This window comes from Lottia gigantea (assembly GCF_000327385.1).
Source record: "Lottia gigantea unplaced genomic scaffold LOTGIsca_251, whole genome shotgun sequence".
Taxonomy (NCBI): Eukaryota; Metazoa; Mollusca; class Gastropoda; family Lottiidae; genus Lottia; species Lottia gigantea.
In genome coordinates, this window is record NW_008708760.1 from 3,366 (window position 1) to 23,298 (window position 19,933).

Below are 19,933 nucleotides of genomic sequence, written 5' to 3' on the forward strand. Positions count from 1 at the left end.
TTCTTGTTTTTAATTTCTCCAATAACCAACCTTCATCTCCATCAATCAATAAACTTTTCATGGTTTCTCGCACACTGATCATATCATCATCATCATCATCATCTTCATCATCATCATCAATGTTAATGTCTTCTTCATCAAAATCATCATCATTTTGTACTCTAAAAATACCAATGTTGATGGATTATTATTCAGTAAATACTAGATTCAAAAATTTATACATTCTGATAAAATAAAGTATATTAACTACCAGGTTGTATCCAAATTATTGAGATTTTGATTGGTATTTCAATTATAAATTTATCTACAATGTAAAAATATTGACAAGGTAAATAAATCCTACCCCTCCTGATCACCATCCCTGTCCTTGCCGTCACTGTCTGATTTTGGTTGTGAGTTGTCTGATCTTGGTGATAATACTTCCATTTCTAAACTTTGTCTGACCAGCTCTAAATCTTCATCAGCCTAAAAAATTAGCAGAAAATACTTACGTCTTATAAATGACCACCAAGTTTAATAAATCAATTCAACACTTATATCTTAGAAAAATAATCCTGTTTTAGTTGTTTTAGAGGAAAATGAAAAAGTCACATGTGTAGCTTTTCAAAATCCTAAAATATTAACTGATTGGTCAATTACTTTAATTCATCAACCAATCAGCTTACTGTATATCCTAAAGTCTTCATTCTAAAATGAGTTAAGAAACAGTTAGTGAATAATGAGTTGTATTACAGAGATCAAGGATATCATAAGTTTAATTTCAATCTAATGAATATATGAAACCTCTTCCAGATATTCTCATCAACAATGTTTGTCATTGAAATATAGCCAGGATTAATAAATAAACATGTACTAATGATCCGAACTGTAACACGAAACAGAAAATCCAAGACAACATTTTGACAAAACATTGATAGCAGCTAATGAACTTTACATGAGGAAGTATATTAATCATAAGTGAGTATGTTTATCATAATGAAAATGTGGTATCAGGTGTCTAGAGGAGTAAGCAAACCCTGCCTGGAGCTGCTCAACATACACAAAACACACTATTAATAGGAACATGCCAACTATATAATAGCAATTCATCATACCTCCTCTTGAACAGTTTTCAATCTTTCGAGGCTGGAATGTCGAGTTAAGTTTGTCGTGAGGAATATATTATCAGATGTCTGGAACAGTTTACTCAGATCTGGTTCCGAGCATGTTCTTAACATCTGAAATGGAGTTTTGTTCAAGATTAATGATCCAGCAATGAAACTTATAGAATCATGTCTTTGGTTCTAGTAATTCCACAAGGAACAAGTGATATTTTTTATTCCCCAACCCTACAACAAAACATACAAATCATACTTGGAACTTTTGTGATCAAATTATTCTATAAGAGCTGATAGCTTTTTCCATTTTGTTTCAAATTTAGAAATGCTTTGGTTGTTACAGTAGATCACTTTTTTGTCCACAAGAAACATGATTATGAAAATTCCATTCAAATTGTTTTTAATACAAGGGTTTTTCTCAGGGTGTGTTTCTCAATAGGAAGTTTTAATATGCCTGAGAATTTGTCATGGCCCTGGGGTCAGTCTTCAATCAAACCATACTTACCCCAACATTGTTGATATCAAAGTTACCAGTAGACAAACCTTTTGATACCATTTTACCTTCTCTATAACACAAATATTTTACTTATTATTTCAATCAATTAATGTGTAAAAAGATATGAAAATCTTAAAAAGATCAATGCCAAGAGGTGAGGTTTAGGACCTAAAGATTGTCAACCATCACAAGATTGAGCTAAAACATTCCCAAAAACTATCTGACTTACTTTTTAGCATCATCCCAGTTCGGTTTATCATCTTCATCATCATCATCGTTATGGAGATCGACTCTAGAAAACAACTGACCTTCACCTTCATTATTTATAACAACCGGCGCTATGACAGGTTTAACTGTAAAAAAAAAACTCTTACTGAAGAATGCGTGAATCTTTTCAAATTGACCTGACACCGTAACGATCACTAGTTGGGTATGGTGGTGAATAAGAATAGCAGTAATAAGTTTCGAATGTAAACCTCATGTAACTAAGTTGTGAGTGACATTGGAAACTCATGGACTCTTTCATTTTTCGCAATCATACACATTCTTCAATTTGAATGATTATACTGTCAGTGCTTAAGAGTCTGCTACAGTGACATCCCAAGATGAAGAAAATTCCTGTTGGTGTCTCTTAATGTGTCAGTTCCTGTCTTTCAACAAAATAATTTCTAAAAAACCATACAGTTCTTAAAAAAAAAACATCAAATACACTTATAAATAACTTGCGGAAGAAGCATTAAAAGATGGAAAAGCGAATAAGCAGAAAATAGTCCAAAAACTCAAAAATAAAGAAAAGAATGAAATCTAACCAAATTCAACAGAATTCAAATCAGGTTTAGGGAGTAGAACTGGCTTTTTGAACACGAGTTGAGATTCAGAGTTTGGTCTCAAGTCCGCTTTATCTGCTGAGTCATCCGTTAATCTTCTGCTAGGTTTGTCATCTGTTTGATTTGAATTCATTTTTTTAGACTCTGATTGGTCAACAGCACTTTCAATATTTTGAATGTCAGATTTTAATTGGTTAATAGAATTTTCGGAGCCAATTTCTGACTGTTTTGATTGCACAATATCAGATTCTTCTTCAGATTGACTGCTTATTTCCTCTAAATCTTCAATGGCTGCCAGAGCGGCCTTGACCTCTTCAATATTCCTGTCTGCCAGAGATGGTGCAACAGGAAGTGCATCTAAAAGCAGAAAATCGTGACACACACAAGCAACAAACAAAAATCTGGGAAAGAGAAGAGAAGAGGAAAGGCTGAGTTGTTTAACCATCACAAGAAAAAACACAAAATTAACACAAAGAATACAGGTAGGAAAGAAGAATAAAAGTAGGAAAGAAGAGTAAATGTAGGAAAGAAGAATAAATGTAGGAAAGAAGAATTAATGTAGGAAAGAAGAATTAAGGTAGGAAAGAAGAATTAAGGTAGGAAAGAAGAATAAAGGTAGGAAAGAAGAATAAAGGTAGGAAAGAAGAATAAATGTTTTATTTGGCTTAGAGAAGAGATAAAAACATCATTATCCAGAAGGTGAAGAATTAAGCTCGAGATATTCAAATTAATCACAGAAATCGTTTTCGTTTTCTTTATGAGATGTAATGCATCCAAAGTTAAAGCCCAACTCCTAGTTGATTTTCTGTTAAAAGTTATCCACTAATTTGAAGTCAAGAAAGTTAACCTTAATACAACTTCCAGTCCAGTCCACCTACCTTTATTATTGACCGAGTCCTCAGCTGATTTGATAGTTATAGTACCTTCTCGTATCATACTAGGTTTACTGAGTGTTACTGTGGCACCGATTCCACAGACAATATCTACTCTTGGTGCCGGGGACTGACTGCCATCACTTCCACCTTAAATAAATTACAATGATTTGGACAAGTTTCGCGTAGGGTGAAGGACTATCGATTATGGTTGATCCATTTGTTTTGAGTTATCAAGTTCCTTAGCATGTTTGTTTGTGTTTTTGAATGTAGTAATTATATAATTTTTATTATTTTTTACAGTGTGTTTCTCTTTCTCTAAATATATCAATAGACTATATTGTAAATTACCTGATGCTGTATTGGACATTGTGCCCTCAATAATTGGTAAACCTTGAAGAACATTTACCACTGTGGACCCTGGTCGACCCCAGCCTTGTCTATTTGAGTCTTCACCTTTCCAAGAGTCCCCAGAACCTCCTGCCCCACGAACTATACCAATCACCTTCCCATCAGGACTGCGTATAACTTGATCTCCAGCACTGGTAGCTACAAAAACAAGAAATGAGAGTGGGACTATATCAGTACAAGAGTCATGAGTTTTTGTATCAAACTTATCTATATCTGATTGGGTTAGTCTCAGTTTTAGATTTCGAACTGTTTAGAGTTCTAAAACACCATTTATTGTGCCATTCAAACAATGTAATTTCCGTGTCAGCCTCCAAACTATATCACTGTAAACTACTTTTAAAATTCTTTATCTAAGATGAGAACTGAAGATGTTGTTCTAGATTACTACACTTTCTACCAGTCATCTCAAATCAAGACAAAAATTTTAAGATGTAACAAACCTTCCATTTTAGAAGATGTTTCTTCAAGAGTCATATCTGCTAATCCTAGATCTATCTGACCTTCACCCCACTGTGACCTTACTGAACATGGTTCTTCCTCTTTCACAGCTGTGGATGCTGGTACAAATGCTCCATCTTGTGCACCCCATTTAGGACGATTCTGGAAATGAAATAGACATATCCTTGATTTGACTTCAAGCAAGGTCATTTTAATATTATTCGGGTAAAGAAAAAAATAAGGATACTTCCTTGCTATAATTCAGTAAAAATACTTTCTATGACAGAGATATATTGATGTATTGGCATCTCAAACACACAAACCATGTCGTCACTTCGGTATATTAGTATAATACACCCTATTCTGACCCATGTAAAATAATGAATTTATTATTATTAACATTTTTCTTACCCTTTCATTCAATCTTTTTAAAATATTTTCTTTTTGTATTTGTCTTGTTCTGGAAATAAAATGAGAATGTAAGGTTTCATCACACAAACTCAACTTGTCAAAAGTTATATAAAACAACTCCAGTTCTTTAGGACATAAGATTTAGGAGAATTTTTTCATATCAACAATATAATCATTTATATAATAGGACTTTTGACTTTAATATCCTGTTAATAGGAGCATGTTTTGTGTTGAAAAGTCATCACTATCACATCAATATCTCATCTCTATCATTCAGATTTGGGGCTTTTATTTGAGAAATCAGAAATACTAAAATGAATGTAATAGAAATTGTTTAAACAGGCAAAAAATTAATAAAAGGCAGCAATTAAATTACTGAAAATTAAAAATAGAAATAACAAAACCATCTTACTTGTCATCCACACTAGGACTAGGTGAAACTGGTTTAGGAGTAGGGAGTTCCTCAGCTGCCCCTATAGCTTGTAATATACCAGTTATAGGCACAGCTGGGGCAGGTTTCATATTCACAGCAGGGGTTGCAGGTTTCTTGGCTGAAGTAGGTCTGAAACACGATTTACTTCAAACATTACAGAAAAGAAGGAATCAACAATTTGAGACAAAGTTGATAATACTGATGAAACTGTAACTGTCTAAGATGAATGGTAATGAATGCTGGTACAAGTGTCACTAGCTAGGCAGGACGTGCTCATTATTCAGAACACCTGAAGTCACCCCTTTGAGAAAGACCATGAGACTGGTATTGTATTGTTGGCATATTTCCAACTTTTTAGCCAGTACAAACATTGAGGTTAATTTTTCATTATATGGTCTTGAGATGTACAAGAAAAGTCCTATGTCCGAAAATTTAAATCATCCAAAATAAGCCAACAAGTTTACCTGCTTTGAGCTCCTCCTCTACTGGGCGGTCTGCTCTTGGCCTGAAAATATATCGTACACATGAATTGCAGAACTCATATTGATGTCATGTTTTAATGTTATTTGCCAAAATCCGATTTTAGTGTCTAGCAAAGTCAAAAGTTTTCTATATACAAAAAACACCCCATCCATCTTGTCTCTAAGACATGTTAATATATGTTGAATTATTATAAATTTCTTTCAAAGTCGATATAAAATCTATGATGTTTAGCTTTCTTGACAACTACAACCAAGACAGATGGAAATGTACAGTTTTTAACAATTTAGTGAATTAAAAGCATGGAATTAATATTAAACTACAGAATGAAATTAATAGCATTAGGTATAAAGACATAGGTTTGGAGCAAGGTTAGTAGGTTGGGATCCAGGTTAGTAAGTTGGGAGCTAGGTTAGTAAGTTGGGAGCTAGGTTGGTAGGTTTGGAGCTAGGTTAGTAGGCTGGGATCCAGGTTAGTAAGTTGGGAGCAAAGTTAGTAGGTTGGGAGCTAGGTTTGTAGGTTGGGTGCTAGATTAGTAGGTTGGGAGCTAGGTTGGTAGGTTGGGTGCTAGGTTAGTAGGTTTGGAGCTAGGTTAGTAAGTTGGGTGCTAGGTTAGTAGGTTGGGAGCTAGGTTGGTAGGTTGGGTGCTAGGTTGGTAGGTTGGGTGCTAGGTTAGTAGGCTGGGAGCTAGGTTGATAGGCTGGGAGCTAGGTTAGTAGGTTGGGAGCTAGGTAAGTTGTGAGCTATGTTAGGAGCTAGGTTGGTAGGTTGGGTGCTAGGTTAGTAGGTTGGGAGCTAGGTTAGTAAGTTGGGTGCTAGGTAAGTAGGTTGGGAGCTAGGTTGGTAGGTTGAGTGCTAGGTTAGTAGGTTGGGTGCTAGGTTAGTAGGCTGGGAGCTAGGTTGATAGGTTGGGAGCTAGGTTAGTAGGTTGGGAGCTAGGTTAGTAAGTTGGGAGCTAGGTTAGTAGGTTGGGAGCTAGGTTGGTAGATTGGGTGCTAGGTTAGTAGGTTGGGAGCTACGTTAGTAGGTTGGGTGCTAGGTTAGTAGGTTGGGAGCTAGGTTGGCAGGTTGGGTGCTAGGTTGGTAGGTTGGGTGCTAGGTTAGGCTGAGAGCTAGGTTGATAGGTTGGGAGCTAGGTTAGTAGGTTGGGAGCTAGGTTAGTAAGTTGGGAGCTAGGTTGGTAGGTTGGGAGCTAGGTTAGTAAGTTGGGTGCTAGGTTAGTAGGTTGGGAGCTAGGTTGGTAGGTTGGGTGCTAGGTTAGTAGGTAGGAAGCTAGGATAGTAAGTTGGGTGCTAGGTTAGTAGGTTGGGAGCTAGGTTGGTAGGTTGGGTGCTTGGTTGGTAGGTTGGGTGCTAGGTTGGTAGGTTGGGTGCTAGGTTAGTAGGTTGGGTGCTAGGTTGGTAGGTTGGGAGCTAGGTTGGTAGATTGGGAGCTAGGTTAGTAAGTTGGGTGCTAGGTTAGTAAATTGGGAGCTAGGTTGGTAGGTTGGGTGCTATGTTGGTAGGTTGGGTGGTAGGTTGGGTGGTTAGGTTGGGTGGTTAGGTTGTAGGTTAGGTGGTAGGTTGGGTGCTAGGTTGATGTCTCAAGTGGTAGTATAGAGTAATGATAAATAAAACAAGTACTAATGATCCACACTGCAAAACGAATCGGGAAATCCAAACAACATTTTGGCGAAACATTAGTAACAGTCATTGAAATTTTCATAATGGTATCAGGTGTCTAGAAGAGTAAGTATATCATAATGAAAAGTGGTATCAGGTGTCTAGAAGAGTAAGTATATCATAATGAAAAGTGGTATCAGGTTTCTAGAAGAGTAAGTATATCATAATGAAGAGTGGTATCAGGTTTCTAGAAGAGTAAGTATATCATAATGAAGAGTGGTATCAGGTTTCTAGAAGAGTAAGTATATCATAATGAAAAGTGGTATCAGGTGTCTAGAAGAGTAAGTATATCATAATGAAGAGTGGTATCAGGTGTCTAGAAGAGTAAGTATTTCATAATGAAAAGTGGTATCAGGTTTCTAGAAGAGTAAGTATATCATAATGAAGAGTGGTATCAGGTGTCTAGAAGAGTAAGCATACTCCAACATATTAGACAATAAGAACGTGACAACATAACAAGAAAATAAGAGTATACAGAATCAAAATGTAATATAGAATAAAGCATACATAATTGTTTGGTTATGTTTGCAGCTCTGGGACCTTTTTCTCAAAAAATAACTCAGATAAAATCCAGATTTTAGTAATTGACCCATCAGATCACTGAAGCACTAAAAACTTCATTAGTAACATTTTCGAGACTAAGGCCCCAATTCATGAAAGTATATTTTGTGATAGAGAACAATCATGTTTAGTGAAAAAAATCAAACTACCTGATCCTCTAAACCTCGTCTAAGTGCAACTAAATTTCGATTTTTCTCATCATCATATTTCGCTGCCCAATCATTCGCCTGTTTCTGACAAACATAAAATTTAGGACCAGTGAACATTATAAAAGATATACATTCAATAATTGATATATTGGAGTTAATACAAGCAAGCATCTACAGTGAGTCATTCAATATCATGCTAAACTTATAAAATGATAAAAACCCTTCTTCTTACTTTTAAAGCTTCTAGTTTTTTCTTTCTTTCTTCATCTTGTGGGGGCTGAACAAAAATGAAATTGAAACAGAAAAATAAAAAAACACAAAGAATAACAAAGAAAAGATATTATAATAAGAGAAAAGTCTAAAGAAAAAACCAAACTGATGTAACATTAAAACACAGTGATGCAATATCTAATATAGAGAAAACCAGTTCATGAATTCCCATTAGATATAAGTTTATAACGTACTGCTAGCTAATTCTACTCATTTCAGAACAAAACTTCATATAAATCTAATTTTCAATTTTACCAAAACAATCAAACAAACATCAATATAAAGAATATAACCTGAATCAGAGTTTTATAAAAAAAAAACTAAACTAAAACTAAAACCTTAAAGAAGAAGAAGAAGAAATAAAAAAAGATTTGACTTGAGTCCCAGAAGAAACAAAATATAATACCCACCTTATATTTGTTGAGATCAGGAGTACCAGCATCTTTCCTAGCTTGTAATGCTTTTCTCTCTTTCATATTCTGTTCTCGTATTTTACGTAACTGGGCTAAATAGTCCTGTAACAGAACACAACAATATAAATAGTCCTGTAACAGAACACAATATAATTAGTCCTGTAACAGGTCACAACAATATAAATAGTCCTGTAACAAAACACAACAATATAATTAGTCCTGTAACAGAACAAAACAATATAATTAGTCCTGTAACAGGTCACAATAATATAAATAGTCCTGTAACAGAACACAATATAATTAGTCCTGTAACAGGTCACAACAATATAAATAGTCCTGTAACAGAACACAACAATATAAATAGTCCTGTAACAAAACACAACAATATAATTAGTCCTGTAACAGAACAAAACAATATAAATAGCCCTGTAACAGAACACAACAATATAAATAGTTCTGTAACAGAACACAACAATATAAATAGTCCTGTAACAGAACAATAAAATAAATAGTCCTGTAACAGAACAAAACAATATAAATAGTCCTGTAACAGAACACAACAATATAAATAGTCCTGTAACAGAACACAACAATATAAATAGTCCTGTAACAGAACACAACAATATAAATAGTTCCTGTAACAGAACAAAACAATATAAATAGTTCTGTAACAGAACACAATAAAATAAATAGTCCTGTAACAGAACAAAATACTATATAGTCCTGTAACAGAACACAACAATAAAATAAAGTCCTGTAACAGAACACAACAATGTATAGTCCTGTAACAGAACACAACAATATAAATAGTTCTGTAACAGAACAAAACAATATAAATAGTTCTGTAACAGAACACAATGAAATAAAGTCCTGTAACAGAACACAACAATATATAGTCCTGTAACAGAACACAACAATATAAATAGTCCTGTAACAGAACACAATAATATAAATAGTCCTGTAACAGAACACAACAATATAAATAGTTCTGTAACAGAACAAAACAATATAAATAGTTCTGTAACAGAACACAATAAAATAAATAGTCCTGTAACAGAACAAAATACTATATAGTCCTGTAACAGAACACAACAATATAAATAGTCCTGTAACAGAACACAATAATATAAATAACCCTGTAACAGAACACAACAATATAAATAGTCCTGTAACAGAACACAACAATATAAATAGTCCTGTAACAAAACACAACAATATAAATAGTCCTGTAACAGAACACAATAATATAAATAGTCCTGTAACAGAACACAACAATATAAATAGTCCTGTAACAGGACACAACAATATAAATAGTCCTGTAACAGAACAAAACAATATAAATAGTTCTGTAACATAACACAACAATATAAATAGTTCTGTAACAGAATCTGAGGGTAAGAAGAATAACACGTCGAAACTTTTACCAGTGATTGTTGTTCCATAAAACTGTGTCTATATCATTGCCTTTTATGTACTTTGGATCATTATACTTAGTTCAGCTTTTAAATTCGCTAAATATATATACACTGTACAAACCTGTTCTTCTCTGTTTCTGGATTGAGCTGCAGCTCCTGGTGGTGGTCCTGGATTCTCTAAAATAGATAAAATACTGTTCAGAAAGAACAAGCGAAGACAGGAATAAAATTAATGTATATTATACAGGAATAAAAGACAGAATTATTAAGAAATAGTGTTATGGATATTGCTGCACGTCAATACATGTTAAGGTTGATATAGAAACCTACTTTGTGGTCCAAAATCATTTGTGGAACTATGATATTAGATTTTAACAGCGATAAACATCACTCTAAACTTTCAGAAAGTGATATATTAGAAATATGGAAATAATAATTATCAGACTTACTAGGTGTGACTGCCCTGTAACCACCAGATGGTGGACGATTCTAAAATAAAAAAATTAAATCAATGTTGGTAGGGTTGGGGTTAACTTGTTTCAATTGAATAGGGAAGAAATTCAAATCACCCATTACAATACATATATAAATCTATAAATATACCTACACCAAATAACTGGGCTTGAGCTCTTGCTTTATTCCTAGCGGCTTCTTCTTTTCTGTTTAAAAACTCTTGGGCCATTCTAGTTCGTTCATTTGCATCCCGTCTAAAAATGATACATATTAATACAAAGGTGAGAAAATCTAATAAAGAAAGCCATATTTTGTTTGTCCAATCTCTCATACAGAGTTGTCGGTCCTTGGATTCCTTTTTAATCCTGGTTAATAAGAACAAAGAAGAAAGGCGCTGCAAGGGCCAACAACTCTGAATACAAGACAGTTAATTGTCTTGTAGAATTTTGTTTTAATCTTTATGCTAATCTATATTTTACACAAGTTTCAAGAATCTTCTGGTGTAAAACAATTACTTATAAAAACTGCCAGAATCCATTTTTTATGTCTACACTAGTAAAAACTACAGCTTAGCCTACAATGCAACATTATCCAGATTTCACTTGATGGCAATTCCAACTCAGATATAAAATGTTGAAAATATCATCAGAAGTCCAAGCAGATTCGTATCAAACTATTATTGTTTTAGACTATAACCACTGGTAAACTTTAATCAACAAGAACTGTTTTAACCATTAGACATGGACGGTATTATGGATGCCCTACCTTTCCGGGTCCATCTGCGGTCCTCTATTAATCTGGAACTGGTCTCTACCTAGTCTTGGTCCTGCCACAGGATTTGGGCCAGCCTGCATGTATGGTACAGCTGGGGATAAAAAACATAACAGTTAAATCATATCTTACTGTTTCTGGTATTTTGGCTGATTTGTTTGGTCAAGCATGAAGTGATCTGGTTGTATCTCATGATTTTGACCATTATAGTAGTGGAGGGTGTCGAGCGAAGCAGATCCTGTTTACTCTTTTCGAAACACCTGATGGTACTTCTCTTTAGAGGAGTCCACTACTATACAATTGTTACTCTCAATTTTACCATACTTTGAACGAGATTTTTATTAACGGAATTGTCTTGCTTGTATGTATTTTTTATTCAAAATATTTTAACAAAGTTTACCTGCTGGTCTTGGAATAGGTACCGGGCCACCATCTCTAATTCTGTTGATGCGATCTTGTTGAAGTTTATCAAGATAGGCATTATACTGATCATATCTTCCCCTCCCTTCCACAACCGGCACTCGATTCTCTTGTTGCTGTAAGGTTTATAGAAATCTTTCATTTAAAAAATTACAACATCGCCAACAATTAAACTCTGTGTCACCCAGTGGAGGAGCCAAAGGGGGTACAGGGGGAACAGAGGGGTCAGCCGCCCCCCCTCGCAGCCCCCTCTCGGACATCAACCAGGCTCCACCACTGCTGTCACCAGGCGGAAAATTGCGATACTCTCATGTTATAAGCAAAGGCAGGTCAAGCAGCAGGTCACCAATCTTTATTAACAGTCCCTTTTTAGAGCAAACATTTTGTATTCATTCAATTGCTAATCTTATATATAAAATACCTTCAAATTGTGTACAATTTTTATTAATTAATAATTTGTATACATACGTTACTTATTCTGTTCTATTTTTCACAATAATTAATTATATATATCATCTTGTATTTTAGTTTTGACATTATAATTATCTAATTAAGTCAAAAAGTTTCTTTAAAGTTTCTTTGAATTCTTTTCATTTTCCGAGCACTTGAAACAACTACGTTATTTATTTCCATCAATTACCCAGGTTTATATAGATGATTGTATTTTCTTGTTTTTAAGACAATACTGTTTACCTTTAAAGAAAACTAGGGTCATAAAGAAAATACCTTACCTTAGGTATAATCATTTGAGGTTTTTGTAGAACTGGTTCTGGATCATTTTGTTTAACTAAACCAGGTTCTAATATATTCCTCCACCCTAATTCACGACTTCGATTAATCTGGGCCACCTGGAAATTAAACATAATATCATCTATAACATAGTTTATAAGTTCAAATTACAACATTAATATTTCTATTTATTTAATATATTTACTCAAATCATTTAAACAAGTTAATTCTGGTTCAAATGTCTTAAAACTACATTTATCATTTCTGTCTTACTTCAGTTCTGTGGACTCAAAGATACCAAAATGCCATCACAGTTTCAAAAAAATATCAGTTGATCTTTGGCCAAAACACAATATGTATCAAATGTAAGTCAACTATTGGTATAAGCTTACATAGAGTTTTTTTTAGGACGTTTATTGGAAGTTACAGATATGTGAGAGAAAATGTGCAGGCAACCAAAAGATCAAAAATAAAAAGACATGAAAGCCAAAACCAAAACCAGTTAAAAAGTAGATGTGAAATTACAGTTTTATACACATTCATTTTTTATTTCCCTGTGGATGATTCTCTTTGAGCAAATGAAAAAGATCACATCTTAGTCATTTAGAAAATTGATAGTGTTTGCTGGGAATATATTGGGTGTCTCAAAAAATAACGTCCCAAAGTTGGACAGATAGTATCTCAGCTGTTGCAGTTGCGATTGGTGGTCGAAGAAGATGGAGGATGGCACATTGAACACAGGATAAAATAGGTAAGTTGCCTTGATATTGTATTTTTTGACATGTTATTTTGTTCGGGTCAGTACTTGTACAATTTTTATTTGATGAATTTCATATTTTCAGCGTTGGACAACAACATCTTGGAGTATATCTGTGGGAATTTTGTAAGAGGTCGGTTTACCAACAGCTAAGATATTACCCGTCCAACCAACAGCTAAGATATTACCCGTCCAACCAACAGCTAAGATATTACCCGTCCAACCAACACCTAAGATATTACCCGTCCAACCAACAGCTAAAATATTACCCGTCCAACATTGGGATGGTTTTTATTGGACACCCGATATATATATATATTAGTAGTGTGCAACATCGAAATTTCCTACATAGTGTTATCAACATACATACTAAACTATTTTACCTTTTGTTTATTTTTTAATTCTTTATATTGTTTAGCAAAAAGATCTTGTTCCTAACATTCAAAAAGAAAAACAATAGGTGAAAAGGTGAAAAACTCAAAAAAGCAGGGTGTTATAGAATTACAGCTGACAAAAACTATAAAAATATCTTTTAATATTAAAATATTTAGGATTGTTAGTTTAAGATATATAGAGTCTAACATTCTTAAAAAAAAAATTCAGATATTCTACATATTTTCAGCCAGGATTTGTCAAAAATAACAAAAAATAAGACATTTTTCAAAACTTTTTCTTGAGACCCATGACTTGACCAAATATCATCAATTTTCAGTCAGACATGACAGGCAAGTAAATTAAATCAACAATCCTGTTCAACTAAATGATTTATACAATTTCTAATCTGACAAACTAATCAGTCTTTAGAGTAAAGAAGTTTATCAAAACTCCTATGAAAAGCACTGGCCAAGATCACAAAAAAAAATAGTCTGTATTTTAGTGGAGAGCACAGCAAACTAAGACTAGTAAACATTGTAAGATATTAAGATAAGATAAAAACATACATAGAAATGTTCACTCACTTTCTGTTTCTCGCCGTCACGTCTTTGTCTTTCTTTTTCTTTTAATTCCAATCTTTTCTTATCCCAATCCTGTATTGATACATAAAATACATAAAATACATAAAATACATAAAATACATAAAATACATAAAATACATAAAATACATAAAATACATAAAATACATAAAATAATCACATCTTAATCATAATAAGAGAAGAATTAATATCTAGAGATTACTATTAAATATATTTTCACTGTTAGGATGTAGCTTAAAAATGTAAATCTAACAAAAGACCGTATTTATTAAATACAAAATAGTTTCTTGTCAGCAGTCTGAATGCAGACTAAGAGATTATTTATATTACAAGCTGAGCTGTGGAGTAGAGTGGTTAGTAGTGGTATTAATGTCTAACGCTCAGCTGTTTACACAGACCCAGACCCAGACCCAGACCCAGACCCAGACCCAGATCCAGAACCAGAACCAGAACCAGAACCATCATCCATAGCACATGATTTATTTAGGTTGCCTGCTTTGTCTGTAGTGTGAACGAGCCCTTACTCACTTTAAAGACAATTTGAAATAATTCAGACTAAAAGTCTGGGCTCTATTTCTCAAAAAATCGTACGACTCCCGACTTAAGACTTAAGTTACGATTGTCTTAAGATTACGATTACTAGTGTTTTTCAAAGGCTAACTTAATTGTTGTAAGTAAAATTTATCGTACAATCAAGATGTTAAACTAAGCATGCGCAATACCGACTTAGTAACAGATGACAAAATGTCAAGGCGAGGCGTGAAGAAAATCGAATTGTACAAAAAATCAAGTAGATCAGACTTCTAAAATATATCTCTGGTAAAAGGGAAATCTTCATCCTCATTAACAAAAGACAATAAAGCTAAATTTTAGAATAAAGCTATAGAAAGTAGTCGGTAGGCGTATCTTGGCAAGACCGTTTTCGAAGGGAAGATTTTTACGTGCGAGGCGAAATTGTTCATTGCACTTCAAAGTGTTCGGAAATTTTGATTTCCACAATGATGACGTCATCGCTGTTTTGACATCATTGCCGAAGCGAAAAAAAAAGGCAGCTTTCAATTGAGACAAAGGGGAAAAATCGAGAAGGTGGTCGTTCTTGCTTAGTCAAAGACACTTAGGGATCAAATCTGATGTTGAATTATCCTTTTTTCCCATTAATTATTTATTAGGTTCTACCACCTGGTAGTTACCACAGCTTTGATCACTAGTAAGTTTACACCAGAATTAGTCGTAATTTTAATTTTATAATTTTTTTTAAAATGCTATTTACGATCAAAACAACACTACAATTGATTGTAAGATTTTTTGAGAAACAGGGCCCAGATATCTATGTCATGGTAAACCAATGAATGGAATAAATAACTTACGGCCTGTCCCGGAATAATTCTACCTCCACTATTATTCTTCTTCTTTAAATCAGGTCTAAAATATATTTCATAAAAGAAAATGTTTTCAAATAAATAACTCAGTAAAAAGGGGATCAATACGGACGAAAACCTTTTTAAATATCATGTGATCAAATAAGAATCAAAGGCTTACCTGTCACGAGATTTTTTTACTAATGGTGCCCCATAAATAGAAGCAGGATCATATTTAGGTTTATTTACAGATTTCTTGGCAGCTGAAAATATGTTTGAATAATGAACAGATAATAATAGCATATATAAGATTTACATATATACTCATAATCTTTTCTTTCAGTTAAGTTTTTCTGTTTTTTTTTGGAACTACAGGCATCAGATCAAAATATCAAAATATCTGAACATCTGATGATGCAGATTCAAGCTATTAGGGTCCCAAACTCTAATTGTGTATCCTAAATACATGTAGCCAAAATACAAAAGCCTAGAAAGATAACTCTTTAACTCTAATGTTGAATCTAAGGTTAAATAAACGGTGACAGAATATAATATAAAAATTATATTGTATCCTTCATTAAATACTATCAAAATCTCTCACCTGAACCTGGTCTGTTACTAGCAGCAGATGTTGGACGGGAACTAGCAGACGCTGGTCTGGGAGGGGGAGGTAATGCTCGCGATATTTTCTTTCCGTGCATGATGGTATGACTGAACTCTTCAGCAAATTTCTAAAAACAATTCAAAAACTCTATTCAACATTGTGATTTACAAATTTTCAAAATAACAAAAAACAAAATGTAAAAATTGCTCTGTTCATTAATTGCCAGCTTAAAAATGTACATCATGAATATTCATTTCCTCATTTGAAGTTCACCTGCTACAATGAAACATGGTAGAATTGTCTGAACAAATAATGAGAACTACTGCAGGCCATAAACAAACATTTTTCTGGTATTTAAGAAAAAAAACAGATTATTTCTGTGTAATGTGAAGAATATTTCTGTAAAATGTGAAGAATATTTCTGTAAAATGTGAAGATTATTTCTGTAAAATGTGAAGAATTTTTCTGTAAAATGTGAAGATTATTTCTGTAAAATGTGAAGAATTTTTCTGTAAAATGTGAAGATTATTTCTGTAAAATGTGAAGATTATTTCTGTAAAATGTGAAGATTATTTCTGTAAAATGTGAAGAATTTTTCTGTAAAATGTGAAGATTATTTCTGTAAAATGTGAAAAAATTTTCAATGTGAAGAGAACATGGACTCACCTCGTCTGATAAAACATTCCGAACTTTTTGCATCATGATATTTTTACGTAGTAAAGCATTAATAGATGGACGGTCCCTGAAATGGAGAATGTAAAAAAAAATCATAAACATTAAGTCAGTTGTCTGAAGAACGCACAGAGCTAACTCTGAATAACAACAAACTTTAGATTTTATTTTAATATTTCAAAACAAAATCCAAGCTAATATAATATCATTTCTTATTTCAAACAGAGATCAAAAAAAGTCAGGCATAGTGAAAAAGTGAAGCCAAAGTTAATTCAGCAAGTCAAGGTCAAGTTCATACAAATACAAATACATTACTTGATATAGGGCCATTTTGGATATTACACCATCAAAGGCGCTTTACAATAAAAATCACATTCATCTACATATAAATAAATAATACAGCGCCATCTGAAGCCTACTAATAAATTAATCAAGTACTAACGATCCAAACAGCAAGACAAAACCCAAAATCCAAAACAACATTTTGACTAAACATTGGTAACAGCTAATGAACATTTCACATGAGGAAGTATATCAATCATAAGTGAGTAAGTATTTCAAAATGAAAAGTGGTATCAGGTGTCTAGAAGAGTAAGCATACCCTGCCTGGAGCTGCTCAACATACACAAAACACACTATTAATAGGAACACACAAACTGAAGAAATACTGACTTGACGACAAATTTAGAAAGCAACCGTCCTGTCCTGCTATTTCAACATTCTGAACTGACTGTTTGAATCAAGAGGCCATATTGTAAGTGTATTTTTATAAATCGACGTAAAAAAAACCCCTACCTTGGTGATCGTTTAAACAACTGAGCTATAACCCCACGTAAATCATAACTATATTTAGGTGGAATAGGTGGATATACTCCTCTAAAATTACAAAAATAAACAATTGTTAAAAAATCTTACATTCTCTTGGATTTAGATTGGAACTTTCTACCATTTCAGAGAGTTCACATATCATTGGATATATATTAACATCAGTCTTCTTATAAAAGATCCCCTTTCATTAACTCTCTGAAGCAATTGCTTGCAATAATTTGTTTATCTTGTAAATCTCTCCAGAAGTAGGTAATTTCTTATTAAATTGGTGTATCCTAATGCTGAAATCCATAGTCACTACTTGTGACCTAGGCCAGTGATTCTAAAGATGATGGATGATTCTTAAACCTTTATGTAATATAAAAACCTTCACTTAGTTTGTCTTGTAACCAAACTTACCTGATAATCTTTAAAACTAAATTCTTCATATTCCCAGCTTCAAACTAAAAAATCAAATTTAACTGGAATCAACACAAATATCAGCCTCTCTTTACGGTTGAAATGATCTGATTGTCTATTTTTTGATCATGTGATTTGTAAATAAATTTGAATTCTGGGAAGAAAATAGAAAAAAATGATAATCTACACTTACTGCATGTTTTAATGTGGTCATTTCATATAAAACACAACCTAAAGACCAGACATCACTGAAAATAGAATTATAATATATTCAGAAACTTGAATTCCAAAACACCATATCTGTTTTTAATCAGATTCCCTTCGCTCGTATTCTCTCCAAAACAGCTGCAGAATTTTGTAAACCTCCATTTCATTTGTAATTGTATGTTCTGGTAATATTCAAAGACTAACATAAGAATTTATCTGAAATAATCTGAAAACTACAACTGACATCACCCTTGGACAAGTTGGACATGATAGTTTATATCAATGGTGGCTCACTGCTATCTTATTACAATCTACTAGCTACACGTAGTAGTACACAATTGAATCATAATATTCAGACCAATGGTGGCTCACTGCTACTTAGTCCAGCATGATAGTTGATGAGAGGTGATCATTGTTATATCTTATATAAAGTTTCAATCCTACCTTTTATTATTATATGGTTTATTTTCCACGAGTTCAGGTGAGAGATAGTATGGTGTTCCAATACACGTTCTAGCCAGCTCCATTGTACTGTGAAATAAAATAAAAATATTATTAGACAGTTCACTCTATTATTATAAATATTATACATTTCACTCTATTATTATCAATATTATACAGTTCACTCTATTATTATAAATATTATACATTTCACTCTATTATTATAAATATTATACAGTTCACTCTATTATCATCAATATTATACAGTTCACTCTATTATTATCAATATTATACAGTTCACTCTATTATCATAAATATTATACAGTTCACTCTATTATTATAAATATCATACTGTTCACTCTATTATTATCAATATTACACAGTTCACTCTATTAATATCAATATTATACAGTTCACTCTATTATTATAAATATTATACAGTTCACTCTATTATTATCAATATTAAACAGTTCACTCTATTATTATAAATATTTTTACACAGTTCACTCTATTATTATCAATATTACACAGTTCACTCTATTATTATCAATATTACACAGTTCACTCTATTATCATCAATATTATACAGTTCACTCTATTATTATAAATATTACACAGTTCACTCTATTATTATAAATATTACACAGCTCACTCTATTATTATAAATATTACACAGTTCACTCTATTATTATAAATATTATACAGTTCACTCTATTATTATAAATATTATACAGTTCACTCTATTATTATCAATATTACACAGTTCACTCTATTATTATCAATATTACACAGTTCACTCTATTATTATCAATATTACACAGTTCACTCTATTATTATAAATATTATACAGTTCAATCTATTATTATAAATATTATACAGTTCACTCTATTATTATCAATATTATACAGTTCACTCTATTATTATAAATATTATACAGTTCACTCTATCATTATAAATATTACACAGTTCACTCTATTATTATAAATATTACACAGTCCACTCTATTATTATAAATATTACACAGTTCACTCTATTATTATCGATATTACACAGTTTACTCTATTATTATCAATATCATACAGTTCACTCTATTATTATAAATATTATACAGTTCACTCTATTATTATCGATATTACACAGTTTACTCTATTATTATCAATATTACACAGTTCACTCTATTATTATAAATATTATACAGTTCAATCTATTATTATAAATATTATACAGTTCACTCTATTATTATAAATATTACACAGTTCACTCTATTATTATCAATATTATACAGTTCACTCTATTATTATAAATATTACACAGTTCACTCTATTATTATAAATATTACACAGTTCACTCTATTATTATAAATATTACACAGTTCACTCAATTATA

At 32.5% G+C, this 19,933-nt stretch overlaps 2 protein-coding genes across 2 annotated transcripts in view; both read right to left on the reverse strand.

The window, feature by feature from the left end:
- Positions 1-8,835: 8,835 nt before the first annotated feature.
- Positions 8,836-9,890, reverse strand: LOTGIDRAFT_144723 (hypothetical protein; the record flags this gene model as incomplete). Its single annotated transcript, XM_009055811.1, has 2 exons — positions 8,836-9,033; positions 9,603-9,890. Coding segments are annotated over 2 exons (486 nt in total), but the record flags the coding sequence as incomplete, so codon positions are not given.
- A 6,635-nt stretch (positions 9,891-16,525) lies between these two features.
- LOTGIDRAFT_144675 (hypothetical protein) overlaps positions 16,526-19,933 on the reverse strand; it is a gene marked incomplete at both ends in the record, with an annotated part of 19,321 nt that continues 15,913 nt past the window's right edge. Inside the window, 5 exons of the mRNA XM_009055812.1 lie at positions 16,526-16,742; positions 17,468-17,548; positions 17,900-17,943; positions 18,093-18,147; positions 18,551-18,637. Coding sequence (XP_009054060.1) covers positions 16,526-16,742; positions 17,468-17,548; positions 17,900-17,943; positions 18,093-18,147; positions 18,551-18,637 — 484 coding nt within the window. The remainder of the gene's footprint in view (positions 16,743-17,467; positions 17,549-17,899; positions 17,944-18,092; positions 18,148-18,550; positions 18,638-19,933) is intronic.